Source organism: Aspergillus puulaauensis, chromosome 6 (genome assembly GCF_016861865.1).
Source record: "Aspergillus puulaauensis MK2 DNA, chromosome 6, nearly complete sequence".
NCBI lineage: Eukaryota > Fungi > Ascomycota > Eurotiomycetes > Eurotiales > Aspergillaceae > Aspergillus > Aspergillus puulaauensis.
In genome coordinates this window covers 948,537-962,893 of record NC_054862.1, presented here as the reverse complement: position 1 = coordinate 962,893, position 14,357 = coordinate 948,537, and the positions used below count along the sequence as shown (strand labels likewise).

Genomic DNA, 14,357 nt, shown 5'->3' with positions numbered 1-14,357 from the left:
GTCAATTCAATGTCTACAAAACGAGGTTTTATTATTAAATTCAGGAACCATATTCCATTGTAGAATCAACTACATAACAAGTCTAATTCCATTTCTTTCATTCATAAAGGCTTTTTTGAAGTCATAACGGCATAGAAAACGAATTAACCGATCATTTCTTGCCAGCCTTCTGCGCAGCCTTGGTGACCTTGCCAGATCCAGCGACGGCCTTCTCGACGCTCTTGACGACTCCGACGGCAACCGTCTGGCGCATCTGTTCGGTTTTATTAGCTTTTAGAACACTCAAGATTGTGGGATGATGGTGGAAGGTCATGTGATGGGCGGGTGCCAAGATATGACACGTGACTGGGGTAGGACGGCACAAAGACAGGAGCTAAAACTTACATCGCGGACGGCGAAACGGCCGAGAGGGGGGTAGTCGGTGAAAGACTCGACACACATGGGCTTGGAGGGAATCATCTTGACGATAGCAGCGTCACCAGACTTGATGAACTTGGGGGCGGATTCGACAGACTTTCCGGTACGGCGGTCAATCTTCTCCTGGAGCTCAGCGAACTTGCAAGCAATGTGAGCGGTGTGGCAGTCGAGGACGGGGGCGTAACCAGCGCCGACCTGACCGGGGTGGTTGAGGACGATGACCTGGGCGGTGAAAGAGGCGGCACCGGCAGGGGGGTCGTTCTTGGAGTCACCAGCGACGTTACCACGGCGGACTTCCTTGACGGAAACGTTCTTCACGTTGAAACCAACGTTGTCACCGGGAACACCCTCCTTGAGCTGCTGGTGGTGCATCTCAACGGACTTGACTTCAGTGGTGACGTTGGCGGGAGCAAAGGTGACGACCATACCGGGGACGATGGTACCGGTCTCGACACGGCCGACGGGGACAGTTCCAATACCAGAGATCTTGTAAACATCCTGGAGGGGAAGACGGAGAGGCTTGTTGGAGGGACGGACGGGGGGCTCAATGGCGTCGATGGCCTCGAGGAGAGTCTTACCGGTGGCCTTGCCACCCTTGGTCTCCTTCTCCCAACCCTTGTACCAGGGGCAGTTGGAGGAGGGCTCAAGCATGTTGTCACCGTTGAAACCGGAGATGGGGACGAAGGGAACCGACTTGGGGTTGTAGCCGACCTTCTTGATGAAACCGGAAGTCTCCTTGACGATTTCGTTGTAACGAGCCTCAGCCCAGCCAGCAGTGTCCATCTTGTTGAGGGCAACGATGAGCTGACGGACACCGAGGGTGAAAGCGAGCAGAGCGTGCTCACGGGTCTGGCCATCCTTGGAGATACCAGCCTCGAATTCACCAGTACCGGAAGCAATGATGAGGATAGCGCAGTCGGCCTGGGAGGTACCAGTGATCATGTTCTTGATGAAGTCACGGTGACCAGGGGCATCTGTAGTTGCATGTTAGATACATGTTTCGATAGTAACACGCGAGAACAGGACATCATACCAATGACGGTGACCTCATACTTAGGGGTCTGGAACTTCCAGAGAGCGATATCGATGGTGATACCACGCTCACGCTCGGACTTGAGCTTGTCAAGAACCCAAGCGTACTTGAAGGAACCCTTACCGAGTTCGGCGGCTTCCTTCTCGAACTTCTCAATGGTACGCTGGTCAATACCACCGCACTTGTAGATCAAGTGACCTGGACGGTAATGTAAGCCTTGGGTCAAGGACGGTCGGATAGGCGGTTGACGGCTTACCAGTAGTGGTCGACTTGCCGGAATCGACGTGGCCGATAACGACGATGTTGATGTGAGTCTTGTCTTCCTTACTGTTGATGAGAAAAACAGATTAGCGAAGCTGCTCGACAAGGCGACGATGGGATGATGGAAGACGAGCTCGTGCAACTTACCCCATTTTGAAGGTTGTGTGAAGTGTGTTTTATGAAGATAGGAGGATGCTCAGATACTACGGCTAATTAATGCGTAGAGGTGCTGAGCAGAGAAGTTAGCAAGGAGGATGGAAGAAGAAAGAAGAGAAGAGGCGAGGGAGGGGAAGATATACGTACTGAAGCGGACAAGCAAAGGAAGGGAGAGGAAAATTTTGTGGGAGGGGGAGGGGAAAACCTTTTATGGAGGGGCAAGCGAGGACGACGACTAAGCGGGCGGGCTCAAACCCTTGGCTGGCCGCCTTTGTCATTGGACATGGAGGGGTAATCTGCCCCACTACCGCTGCAAATTCTTCTCGCTCCTTTGGGCTCTGTTGCTCCCAGGCCGGCCGGCAAGACAACCCAGCGACGATGATTTTCTTGGTTCTACTCCACTCCCTCCCTCAATTTCGTGGTCTAGCGGAAGAAAAAATTTGTTTTGCTCGTTCTCTACTTGCTATTGCCCCTAGGTGGGTTCTCGGACTGAAATGCTGGGCATCAACGCAGTGCTGGTGGGATGGCGGCTTTATCTCTCTGTAGAGCACAACCCCGCGGCTGTCCAAGTTGCCGCCTTTCTATTTGTCCGCGAGCAAACTGCAACGGAGCGACCGAGTGGCGCTGCTCGATCCACTGCGTCAAGGAGATCAGCATACGTAGCTACGTAGAATGCTAGATAGACCGCAACAATGATGTTTTTGTTAACACAAAAATTTTGATATGAACGTGCGAAAATTTTTCCTGTTCTTGCGCCCCTCCTATGTTGCCTAGCCCAGGTGGGATGTGCGAGTCGGCTGCCCCTCGTTAGCCGCCTCTTTGCTTTTTCCCGAGTTTAACCCAGTTGGGAGCCCGCGAGCACGTCCGCAAAATGCTTGACTCAACAAAGTAAAAAAAGTCTAAAATCCGAGCCATCCATTCTTAGCTAGACGATACCAGCCGACCACGGAAACATGATTTCATCTATCCTTAAAAACTCGGACCAATATAACCTTTGTAGATGCTATTCAAGTCGACTAGGCATAATTGTATTAACTCCAGCAGTGAGGGGTATCTCTCTGACGCGCACTCATAAAGAAAGGCGCTAGAACAGCACATCAAAACACCAAACATCGACCGTTTCGTATCCCATGTTCGCCTCGCTTGTATATCGAACGCAATGCATAGCCCAATTAAAATAAAGTCAAATAACCCGTCTGCGTAGCATCGCTGCAACGCGCCTGCTCAGTTTTCTCTCCACCGAGCACCACAGGCAGTACACTATCGACCCCGTCAGTACACGATGCAGCATGCAAGGTATCCGTCCAGGCAGGCACCCACCTTCAAAAATGTAGTCATCGGTTCGTCTGCACTTCGAATCTGCAGTTGGAAGAAGTACGCACGGTCGCCATCGCAGCCTTCCGCGGGGCATTGTGCTGCGAGACATCGAGATCAGCATCCATCCACCCCATTGCTGCGCCAGAACAAATATTTTGACTTACTGGCCATCCTATCCGCATTCTCAAATTCGGCCTTGCCTCCAAATACTGCCTCAACCTCTTTTTGCTTCATGGGCGTCTTTTCAAACCAGGACTGCTCGAGGACATATTGGTAGGGGCAGGTACGGCATTCGAACCGGTTGACTCCTATGGGGTATTTTGGCGTCGCATCGGCGCGTGATATTGTCAGCGCATTGCTGCAGTTGGGGCAGACTAGGGAGCGTCTTTGTCAGTGAGGCTCATCGAGCTCAATGCGGGGTTGCCTACATGTCAACGGCATCTTAAACCGTAGAATCAAATGCTCAAAGTTCGTAACTGAGTTTTCAAGTAATCACCACTGCAGCTGTCTCGACAAAGCACAGATGACGCCGCCAGCAATGTCCTGTACGCCGCAAGGGTGAGAAGCCTTATCGCGGATGGCGGAGAGAAAATTATATACACCGCCCTGTCGAGTGACCACTGAGCACTGACCTCCCGCCGTTGATGCCTTAGGATTTAATTCTTATTTATAGATCTGCCGGTCATTTAATGCTTGCCGATTGGACTCGGACGTCAAGCGGAATGGACAATAGATATTCCGGGCGACTGTTCCGCCGCGGTGCAGGTTGGGCGGCATGCCAGCGGGGCAACCAAACAATAAGGAGGCCTACAATTCAATGATCTCCAACACTGATTGAACTTCAACAACAATCATACAGGTATTCTCACCCCTCGTCACTGTTGTTTAAATAGCTTTCAAGCTACATCTTACCCTAACTCGGCGTTTCTTTCGTCAACTCCCAATACCACGACCTTACAGACCATGTACTAAAGCAATAACAGGCCATCCCGAACCCGGCGGCTATTTAACTCTATCCGATATCACACACCCTGCCTACTCTCCGGCCGCTTGTTTCCGATTCGCAATCCAAGGATTAGCCCGTGCGCAACCATGTCAGACGAGGTACACCGCCAGACCGCTATACCGCCACAACAGCAACCTAGTTAGCTAACTCAACCCAGGGCGCTTCTCCCCGCGAGCTTATTGTCGAAGCCTGTCGCCGCGACCAGCCCCATCTCATAGAACAAGTCCTCGACTCATTCGAAGGGAAGTCAAATGAAGAGGTAGCCGAGATCTTCAACGGCGTCACAGACGCAATGGGCAACTACGCTCTTCACATCTGCGCGCAATACGGAAGCTGTACGCTGAATTCCTCTCTCTGCTTTATCTCCCTTTCAGAACAAATAAGCTAACAGGAGTCGCCTTTGCGTTGCAGACGACACAATGGACGGCCTCTTCGACATCCAATTCTTCGAATGCGACCCCCTCACCCGGCTAGACAATGACACTCCGCTGCACGTGGCAGTCCGGTACGCGAATGAGAAAGACGCCGAGGTAGGCACGGCAATGATCAAGATGATGTGCGAGGCAGGGTGTGACCCGCGAGTCAGGAATAAACATGGCCAAAAGCCGGCGGAGCTGGTCTACAATAACCAGGAGATCAAGACAACGCTGCAGCAGGCCGAGTATGTGCTTGCGGAGGGGTTGAGGAATGAGGATATCGCTGATGAAAGTGAGGGAAGTGCCAGTGACAGTGAGTAGGAAGGTTGGTTGAAAGACTAAGACTTTTAAGTTTTTGTGTTTTGCTGTTATAGATATGCATATACGTATGACTTACGATTGGAGCTTATTTCTCTATTCTTTTGGTGCGCTGGTAGGTTGGGCGAGCTTTGTTCACTGCCTAAGAATATAGCAAGCGGTAGATATATATAGTGATTTTGGTAGCATTACTGGAATCAACGTGCAGTATATATTTATACACCACAGCGGCATTTGTAGATTTAAACCTTAGTTAACGACAATTCGGCAAGGGACAATAGCGATTTACGCATTCTGGAGTAGTTATTCCAATGCATTGAAGCGAGTATGTATGAAATCACATTGGTATCAAAGAAATAGCAAGCTAAGCTAACATAACACAATCAAAACCTGCGTCAATCACTATCTTCCTCGCCAGAGCCGGAATCAGACTCAGCACTCCGCCGTCGCCGCTGAGTCGATCTCCCCTCTCCAGCACCCTCCTCTCGTTTCTGTGTATTTGTATCATCCAACTTCCTCATCCCCAGACTTCTTCCCAATCGGAACTCGAAATCCGCCATCTTCTCCCGCTCCGCAGGAGTGACATCGTCATCTTCGGCCAAAGCCTGCCGTCCATAGACCTCTCTCACGAGCCCAGCCACACCCCTTGCTCCAACCTCGACCTTGCCCCGCGGTCCAACCATGTACTCAATGATCTCGTCACCACCGTCCATTTCTCGATTCCGGAGTAAATATCCTTCCCTGCAGAGCCGTTGCAGAGATCGGTCCGTTCGGTCGATGGGCGTGTACGTCTCAGCGTTTACGCGGCTGAGATATCGATCCAGCTTCTGCTCCTGGAGGGAACCTCCATTTAACAGGATTAAACCGATAATAAACGTATACAATCCCGTGTAAGCACTTTCCATCGGCCCCCGCGTCGGTTGTAGGATGTCCTGTTTCCGGTACTTCGACGATAGCGTACTCGTAAGAATCCACGATTTATTCGTCGATGACGGCCTTTCAACTTTCTGCGCAGCTGTTTAAATCGTGTTAGCCTCGTACCATATATTATATTCTGCAAACTTCCAACGGGAACTTGAAATTCTCACCCCTCCGCTGCTGAATAGTAACCTTCTCCTTTCCCGGCAATTCAACCAACTGCATCCCAAACGTATCCGCCAGAACCCTCTGCGCCTCCTCAAAAACAGCCTTGAACTGCCGCGACCCCTGCTCGCCAAGAACTTTATTGCTGATATCGACTCTCCGGATCGGCTGGCGCGAGTATTCACTCGAAAGCGCGAGTCGCACAAGTTTCTTCACCATCACGTCTGTGCTACTAGGTTCGCGAAAACCCGGTCCATCGCCGCTGTCATACTCACTATCATCGGGGGACGTTGGTTTCGTGCGGACGCGGCGATCTGCGTGGCTGTTTGATTGGGTTGGGGGTTGTTGGGATGAGCCGGCTTCTTCGTCGCTGGATTGGGGTTCAGGAACCTGGGTGCGTAATTTGGTTAGGATTTGGGGTTGATAATGGGGGAAAACAGGAAACGAACCGCACGTCGTTTGCGAATTAGAGGCATCTTCGCAGTTCGGGAGCTATAACTGGTGATGTCAAAGTGGTTTTGGTAAAGTGTATATAATATTCTGGCGTGGAGACTGGAGACTGCGGACGCGTCTGACGCGATAAGAACTGAGGTGGATCCCAACCTGGCAATCACATGCTTTTGTGCATGTCAGCCCTACAGAAAATCAAACAATTTTTCAGGAAGATTTTTTTAAGTATTGTGGAATAATTATGGATAACGTTTGCATTTTGGATAGCTGCTACTTAAACACACTGACATAGAGCTACTCACGGGTTCGTCAGACCAAGCGGGAACAAAGAGGAATTGACTGAGGTGTAATGCATATAATCCAACCACAGGTTGCAAAAGGAAAAAAAAAAAAAGCGGACAAGAGAGTGGACAATGAAACAGGCCGGGTAACAAAGGAATGGAGAACGCTAGAAACCGGAGTCTAGAAATCACAATCACAAACCAATTATAGAAGCAACAAGTTTTAGTTTGGGGTCTGCTCGTTCACGAGGTCTTTGACCTGGGCCTTCTTCTGCTGGAGCAGAGAGCTGACAAAACCCAGAGATTCCTGAGATAGGACAAGGCTGGTGGTGATGATAGCCTTGCTGCTTGCCACAATTCCATCTCCGCCGCACTTCTTATACTCGTCACCATAGGTGCTAAAGAGATGACCCTTGGCATCCCCAACAAGTCGCACTGGAAAGAGAACGGTGTCATAGATGGTGCTCTTAAGTGTGCCGGTATCCTCCTTTATAAAAGGGAAGGTCGCATCTACCCTCTGCAAGCCCTTGTCACCAAGGGAGTCTGCTCGGGTGACGTACGGCGCAACGTATCCGTAGGGTTTCGACAGGTATGTGAGGTAGGGTTTGGCAATTCCGTAGCCTTGGTCGGCGAACTCCAATGATTTGGCGCCGTATTTGTTTCCTTTGTAGAAGGTGATTGAGTCCGAGACGACGGGGTAGGAGGTCAGATGCTTCGCAGCCAGCGTGTTAGTACATAACATGGAAATAAGACCGACGGACGATGAGCAGACAAAACTTACCTCCAAAAACTGGGACTGGGCCCGCTCGCCGTTGACTGCGTTTTCGCCCATTGTTCTGTTTTCAAAATGAGGCATAGGTTTCTTATCAGAGTCAGCGGGCGTGTGCTGGTAAGAGGCAAGGGAGTCGACAGGTAAGGCAAGGCGGATAGGTGGCGTATATTAAGAAAAGGGATGAGAGGGGTGGTGAGGGGATTTCGCACCTTAAGGGAAACTTAGACAACGGAAAAGTCTTTGGGCTGATGGGAAGGAAAGATGCTACCTAAGAGTGAGTGTAGCGAGTGGTGGTCTACGGATCCGGTGAAGGCAGACGAGATGAACCACAGGTGAGGACAGGTCGAGCAAAGTTAAAAAAAAAGGATTTCCGGCGATAAATAACTTGTAGCTGCGCTTGACCGGAATGATTGATATCTTACGAGCGCAGGCCAGGCCGTCTGCCATTGTATGCTTGAAGCTGGTGTTGGCGCTGTTGGCGGCATGTGATTGCGGGTCGCCAGTTCAGTCGCAGGCTGCAAGCACGTTTTCGCCTGCATCCCTCACTTCTCACCATCATCACCTTATCAAGGCTAAGGAAACAGGGAATCCCTCGACACTAATGAGTTTCATTTATCTTCCGGGCGGGTACCATGCATCTAAATTGACCAGGGGGGCTATAGTCATCGAGGAATCGCTGAATGAAATAGCGATGGCAAAGAGGACTGAGCACAAGATTCCTGCCGTCATTATCATATGGAATGTCCCTTTCGATGCACGATGGCGAGATTATCGGGGTGGCAATGGATGCGCTATGGCAAATGGGATCCCGATATGACAGGCTGGAGAGATCCATCGGAACTTTGCTGTGGGATTGAGTTTAGAATCGACTTGCTGACTTTGTTGGATAATGGACAGTGGAAAGTTCCTCCCGGAGCCCATCAAAGCCCTCGATAGCTTTGACACTAAATTAGCTCTAGGTCTAGATCATTGAAGACGCCTGCATGTGATTGCGGGTCTACCAGACGTTTCCGAATCTTGGTTGGATCTTCGCCATCCATCATATCATCCATGAGCTCAGTGAAACAATAACGGGGGCTCTCGGAGCATCCATTATCATCCCTTTTTTGGCGACCACCGTGGAACCGGGACCGATGGGTTTCCTATCGGCCGCCCACTGCTTGCTTTTTTCTAGGGATGATGCTATCGCCCGCTCTTGACCTGCACCCGGCAGCCAAGACCGCAACAAAGAACGCACGGACAGCCCGAAGTGACATTCGAAGCTCAGGGCCGTCAAGGCCCGTCAATCCGTCATGCTCTTCCGGTTCTCGGATCTTCATTAATAGTAGTATAAATTCCTCAGTTGATCTCCCGTGTACTGGTGCGCCCGGGCCTTCTTCGAGTTACGACTTGCATTGTTCGAAACGCCACCCTCTGCTCGCTTCCTAGGCGTTTGTCGTCTCAGCACAACCCCCCTGTTGGCCCAAGCGTTTCCTGATAGCCAACGGCTGGCCTCGTTAAGGCCACACTCGATGTACTTGCCCTCGATGATCGAGGTTTTCGAAGGCCATAGCTCAAGAAGTTCTTTGATTGCGACTACACGCAGTGTACTTTTGTCACCCCGACCCAACGTATGATGCATATGGCTCCCAGCCCCCAGGAAATGCACGGCGTAGATCTCGCACGTTCATGCTTGATGCTCCAGAAAACCGCATGCAGTACTCACTACTCCTGCCACATACTTCCGCTTATCTTGCCGCGTGGAATCTAGATTCATTATGATGCTTCATAGGCTTGGACGCGCGGAAAACAGATATCCGGAAAGGGCCGCTGATGAAAAGTACGAGGCCCGAGCATCTACAGGGATAAGATCTTGATGTGATAACTGTTGGAGAACGACTTGCTAAAAATACAAAGTTACGCGGCCCGTTCTACGAAGTTAGGGTTGGCGGACCCTCCCCGCACTTCTGTTGCTGATGTGTAAATATCCCCATGAATAATTCTAGGGTAAACGAGCAACTATAATCAGTTGGAACTGGGATACCTGATACTTTCAATGTATAATTCATTTTCCCTTGTCAATGCCACGGAAATCCTGGGCATTTCCTCGCAGCACGCGATAATAAACCGGCAGCTTCACCTTTGTAGACAACCTTGGAACTATAACGCCACCGGCTTTTCTTCAAACCCACCTCTTTCCACTCAGCTCCAATCCTGGTATCTCCATCTCGTATTCTCTCAATAGACTGGTGACAGAGGCGACAAGAAGACCGAGGATTCCACCATTTGCGTTCAGGAATTCGTGCCGGGTAAGGGATCTTGTTCAGTCTACTGTCGCATTCAATGGCCATTAGAACATTGCCAGTTAACGTTTTTCGAACCCCGGGTAGCTTAAGACGCTGGCGCCCGGTCAAAGGACAGGTATATAGTGCATTAACCCGAAGGCCGTTGATGCAATAATGCCAGGACCCATCGATACTAACCAGGCCATTGAATGCCTCAAGCACTCAGTATTGCGAATGTGAGATTCCATATTCTATCCACAAAAGTCGGTGCCAAGTGACCAATCTCAGCAATCTGAAGCGCAAATTCCCTCTTAGGTTATCCGTGCATATGAAGGATGCAGTATGTCTTCTGGTAAGTGGAGGCTTGACTGAGCGCGGGATCGGGGTTGATTCGCCAGGGGAATTGCAGGGGAAGCCGTGCGAGTCCAAGCTCGAGCTCTCGTACCGACGCCTCCAACGCCGGTTTCCCCGTTATTGTGAATGCTACTGTTTCTAACTATGCGTTATACCTCCCGGGTGGCTTCGTCCCATTGCTCCTTGCTTCTCGGGATATCAGTGACAGTATCCAGCTGTTTTCGAGTTATCATTGCTCGTATTCATCCGTATCTGTGACATTAAGCCGTGGAGAATGTATTGTATCAATTTGCCATTCCTTGTTAGGGTCTATGGTCCAATGCCGACTAGTTGATTCTACAATGGAGTATGGTTCCTGAATTTAACAAAACCTCGTTTTGTAGACATCGAGTTGACAACAAGCAGCGTAACGTCGTATCCGCAACCAACTAGTTACTTCAGATATGGATATCACCCAGGTAGTAAACTCTCCACCAACCTGTCCTCCTGAAAGGCATCCGGTTTAGAAGCGATCAACATCCATAATTCGTATGCGCAACTGGTGATGAGCAATTGTGCTACTATTTGGAATAGCCAATCTATTCTGGCTCTTCTGACTGGAGTTCCCAGGCATGAAAGCCGGTGAGTAGGGATTGATGACGGTCTCAGTAAGGATACCCTCTGTCTAGAGAGTCCCAGAGAGGAGGTAATAGGATAGCGAGGTAGGGAGATAGAAGGAAGTAGAAAAGGAGAGATTAACAGATCAAAAGGGCATGGATATACTCAGAACCCATGGAAAATTTCCACGAGGGAAGTTTTCCCAATGATAATGGTATCATGTGAAAGATTCGGCTCTATTATGGAGTCATAAACCGCCAAGAGACGCCAATTCAAGAGGCATTCGCATAATATAATCATAAACCTTGACTAATTATTGAATGTGCATCTGACGGCATCATGAGAATTCTGTCTTAAACGATGGTAAACTAGGGACTTTGAAGAGCCCCATAACCCATAAAAGCTGCAATTATTTGTGGAATTTGGCAGCGTAAGGTCGAAAGGTCTGCTAGAAAGGAGCGTGGTTTGATTGCCCAGGATGGAACGCTTTGAATGAGAACCAAGACCTGACTTCAGTGTTTGAATATTGAAAAGGCACTGGGCATTATTTAGACTGGTTTTGTTATTGATAGAATAGCCAGGGCATTTTCAACGTATACTTCGTGCCCAAACGAGCCATCAGAATCGTCAAGGGCCTCTTCGTTTTGTCCAATCGACATCCCGGATTGCAATATATGCGCCCCCGGATTCACTGGCTACCGGGCCACGAAGGCGTCCCCGGCAACGATCGAGCGGATAAGATAGCGTAGCAAGCAGCGGAGCGGGCCGCGGATGCAGGAAACGCGGCGTCACCGGGGCTGCAGAGGGCCCTCGGAAACCTGCTGGTCTTGTCGGCAAAGTGGCGCCTGCGTGAGCTTGCTCAGAAAGCCTGGCAAGGCCTGTGGACCAGCAACAACCACGGTGGCCATGCATGGAGGATACTGCCGGTAATTACGGTCTGAATAGCTTTATGTTGTCCAGTTTAGTGTATTCAGACCGTCCTAGCGGAGGAGCTTGCTGCTAGATAGGGACCTTTTCCGGCACTTAGCCTAAATGCTGACAGATCCGTGTATGAACCAATCAACCAATCAATCAAATCACGTCAGCGGTAACGGTAATGCCTTCTTCTGTTGTGGTGAAGGCTAGTCCGAGAAATTTGCATAGATCGATAGGCGTATATAAGACCCCAACGACCCCAATCTGGTAGAGATTATTTCCCCTCGACTCTCAGTAAGGGACGCCATTTTGTATGATGAATGCGTGCACAGCTAGGGTAGAAGGAAGTAGGGGCCATCATACCGGCATTACTTTTTGATCTTTTTAACTTCAATTGCATGGCGAGTAGATTGCCAAGCTCTGTTATCCGAGACTTCCCAAGTCACCAAGGGGCCAAACGTGTCCTTCACATGGATGATAAGACGGGGGAGTAGATTTGTCTATCGGGTGATTTTGAGGGCTAGTATAGCCCCACAGGGCGAGCGATATACCAAGCATTATAGGAGCTTTCCTGGACGTCCCCTGCGATGTGTCGTCGAAGTCCATCGAATAGGTACTTAGAATCGAATACATCCACATAGAAGGCCAGAAAGTCGGTACCCAGAAGGTATCCTTGAACCTAAGATATGGCCCCTCCCTGATAACTGAAGATTCGACGGTTGAAAAGGTTTGATCCATGGAAGCTCTGAGGTTGAAGGCGCAATCGTAGCTGCCACATGTCCCCCCGGCGCTGGGATGAAATACCAGAAAGATATCTCAGAGCTTTCACAGCAGACAAGGAATAACTTCAGGGAGTGAAACGTATCAGCCGAAAGAGGATGCAAGGGAAAAGAATAGAGACGGTGACAAAGGTACGCAGAGGCTAATGGAGGGGAGCCGGAAAGGCAGTGATATCGTTCATGAGACATGCCCCCATTCAATATTCAAACTCTGATTGACCATGTCAGTCTGGCGCGGGTGGGATTTTCAGATCATCCTTCAGTCTGGTAAACTAGATTGCTTTCCTTACGTTGTCCGCGAGAGTATCTACCCTAGGCTATCAATCGAATCATCACCAGGGTGGTGGTTAGTCTTATCAAATATTCCGTGTGGTCATTGAGGACGAAACGGGTGAATGGGCAAAGCTGCAATTACGGTCAGGATCATAATTCCAGGACTCGACCTTTCCTAGCTGCCAATTACATTGTTAATGATACCAGCTTCATTGACAGTGACGAGACAAACCCTCAAGGGTATGTGAGCGTTGCCCCAGTGGCTCGACTGACACACGCAGGTGGGCTCGACGTATTTTCCTTCTCCATCTCGGATGCGAAGGACTGCTCATTCTCATGGAGCTGGACGATGACCTTTGGCACAAATTTGAGAGAGGGCTCTGATGTTTGGTATTGCGATTGGGTTTCCGTTTTCTCGATACGAAAATGGTGGTCCTAGCGCCGGTGGAATTGGGTTTGACATACCGAGGGGTCGACCAGACCTGGGTGGTCTACTATTTCTCATGCGAAGGACCTATTAATGAATTACATAGTCTCTTGATGATGAGAATTCGAAACACCAGAGTGACGAGACGGCAGGTACTGGACCCGATCAATAGCAAAAGCCGAGGTGAATACCACGCGAGAACCGGTCAGAGCTTCGGCTCTGTGACCATATTCTTCATTGCCAGCAGGCTTCACACCCACCCGAAGCACGAGAATACCGCCTGTAGGTGAGGTTGGAATCGGTACGTCCCAGAATTGACCGTCAAAGCTTGTCGGTCTGGAGGGGTCGGTCTGGAGCCTGGGCGAGCTACTGCGGGCGTAGAGCGGAGAGGTTGAGGAGGAAACATTTTCCATCAGGACTGCAATGGAAAATCTTCATGAGATCCCATTCTTGTGCATAGGACTGCACGGCTCCATCCCTCTGCAAGGCAAAGCTTTCCATAAAATTACTCTAAATGACGAACGGAGAGTTATGGCTTCGGATGATTGGGATAGCGTTCTCAGGTCGGGCGGATTGTGGTGAGCGTGGCGCATTCTTCTCGCGGGATTTGAATCAAGGCTCGAGGCATCAGAGCGTGGAATCCCTTACTGGTATGGTCGACCATTCAATGGTTTACTAACCCAGGACAGGGTAAATCCGTATGGTTATGTTCAATAAAGCCCGCAGGATCAGGGCGGATTGTGTGAGCTTGGCGTGTACTTCTCACGGTTTCCAAATCAAGGCTCGAAGCATCAGAGCCGGCGACCTCTTACTGATATGTCAAATCAGGTTTACTTGCCCAAGACAGGGTATAGTTGAAATCAATGAAACTCAGTTCAAGATCATACCTGTTATGACACGAATGTTGCTCTAGCTGCGCGGGGCCTTCTCGAAAAGCGGATAAAAGAAAACCGTTAATGCTGTATACAATCCAGATGTCGGTGATGTAGCCGTCGTCGTCAAATATGCTGCTACTTAAACGGGCTGTCGGTCTTGCTGTTTCTTAGGGCTGAATTGTGGATTGGGTTGGTGATCCTTCCTATCTGCCGGCGCCAGATTGGATGGGAATGGCTGTAGCGACAGCTGACCTGAGCGTAACCGGCACAAAGAAAGTTATATGACGTGTTTGAATTACAATCGTCGGCTATTGAATGGTATTCTCTTTCAGTAGGTGTCGGAGACAATAATAAAAGAAACCC

The 14,357-nt window shown here is 49.9% G+C and overlaps 6 protein-coding genes across 6 annotated transcripts; 1 reads left to right on the top strand and 5 right to left on the bottom strand.

Moving 5' to 3' along the window:
• Window positions 1–151: 151 nt before the first annotated feature.
• TEF1 (elongation factor 1-alpha) lies at window positions 152–1,863 on the bottom strand (the record flags this gene model as incomplete). Its single annotated transcript, XM_041693642.1, has 5 exons — window positions 152–253; window positions 385–1,391; window positions 1,451–1,648; window positions 1,707–1,777; window positions 1,859–1,863. 5 exons carry the CDS (start codon window positions 1,861–1,863, stop codon window positions 152–154), a joined length of 1,383 nt encoding a protein of 460 aa, XP_041559552.1.
• A 1,228-nt stretch (window positions 1,864–3,091) lies between these two features.
• Window positions 3,092–3,625, bottom strand: RPC11 (DNA-directed RNA polymerase III core subunit RPC11; the record flags this gene model as incomplete). The annotated part of the gene is made up of 4 exons (XM_041693641.1): window positions 3,092–3,127; window positions 3,188–3,282; window positions 3,349–3,558; window positions 3,613–3,625. 4 exons carry the CDS (start codon window positions 3,623–3,625, stop codon window positions 3,092–3,094), a joined length of 354 nt encoding a protein of 117 aa, XP_041559551.1.
• Window positions 3,626–4,276: 651 nt separating this feature from the next.
• Window positions 4,277–4,927, top strand: APUU_60404A (ankyrin repeat-containing protein ANK1; the record flags this gene model as incomplete). The annotated part of the gene is made up of 3 exons (XM_041693640.1): window positions 4,277–4,288; window positions 4,348–4,525; window positions 4,602–4,927. The coding sequence occupies 3 exons, from the start codon at window positions 4,277–4,279 to the stop codon at window positions 4,925–4,927; spliced, it is 516 nt and encodes a 171-aa protein (XP_041559550.1).
• A 392-nt stretch (window positions 4,928–5,319) lies between these two features.
• On the bottom strand, window positions 5,320–6,483 carry APUU_60403S (MAGE domain-containing protein; the record flags this gene model as incomplete). The annotated part of the gene is made up of 3 exons (XM_041693639.1): window positions 5,320–5,939; window positions 6,013–6,397; window positions 6,457–6,483. The coding sequence occupies 3 exons, from the start codon at window positions 6,481–6,483 to the stop codon at window positions 5,320–5,322; spliced, it is 1,032 nt and encodes a 343-aa protein (XP_041559549.1).
• Window positions 6,484–6,961: 478 nt separating this feature from the next.
• Window positions 6,962–7,570, bottom strand: APUU_60402S (putative pathogenesis associated protein Cap20; the record flags this gene model as incomplete). The annotated part of the gene is made up of 2 exons (XM_041693638.1): window positions 6,962–7,450; window positions 7,520–7,570. The coding sequence occupies 2 exons, from the start codon at window positions 7,568–7,570 to the stop codon at window positions 6,962–6,964; spliced, it is 540 nt and encodes a 179-aa protein (XP_041559548.1).
• A 1,258-nt stretch (window positions 7,571–8,828) lies between these two features.
• On the bottom strand, window positions 8,829–9,131 carry APUU_60401S (uncharacterized protein; the record flags this gene model as incomplete). The annotated part of the gene is made up of 1 exon (XM_041693637.1): window positions 8,829–9,131. One exon carries the CDS (start codon window positions 9,129–9,131, stop codon window positions 8,829–8,831), a length of 303 nt encoding a protein of 100 aa, XP_041559547.1.
• Between the last annotated feature and the right edge of the window lie 5,226 nt (window positions 9,132–14,357).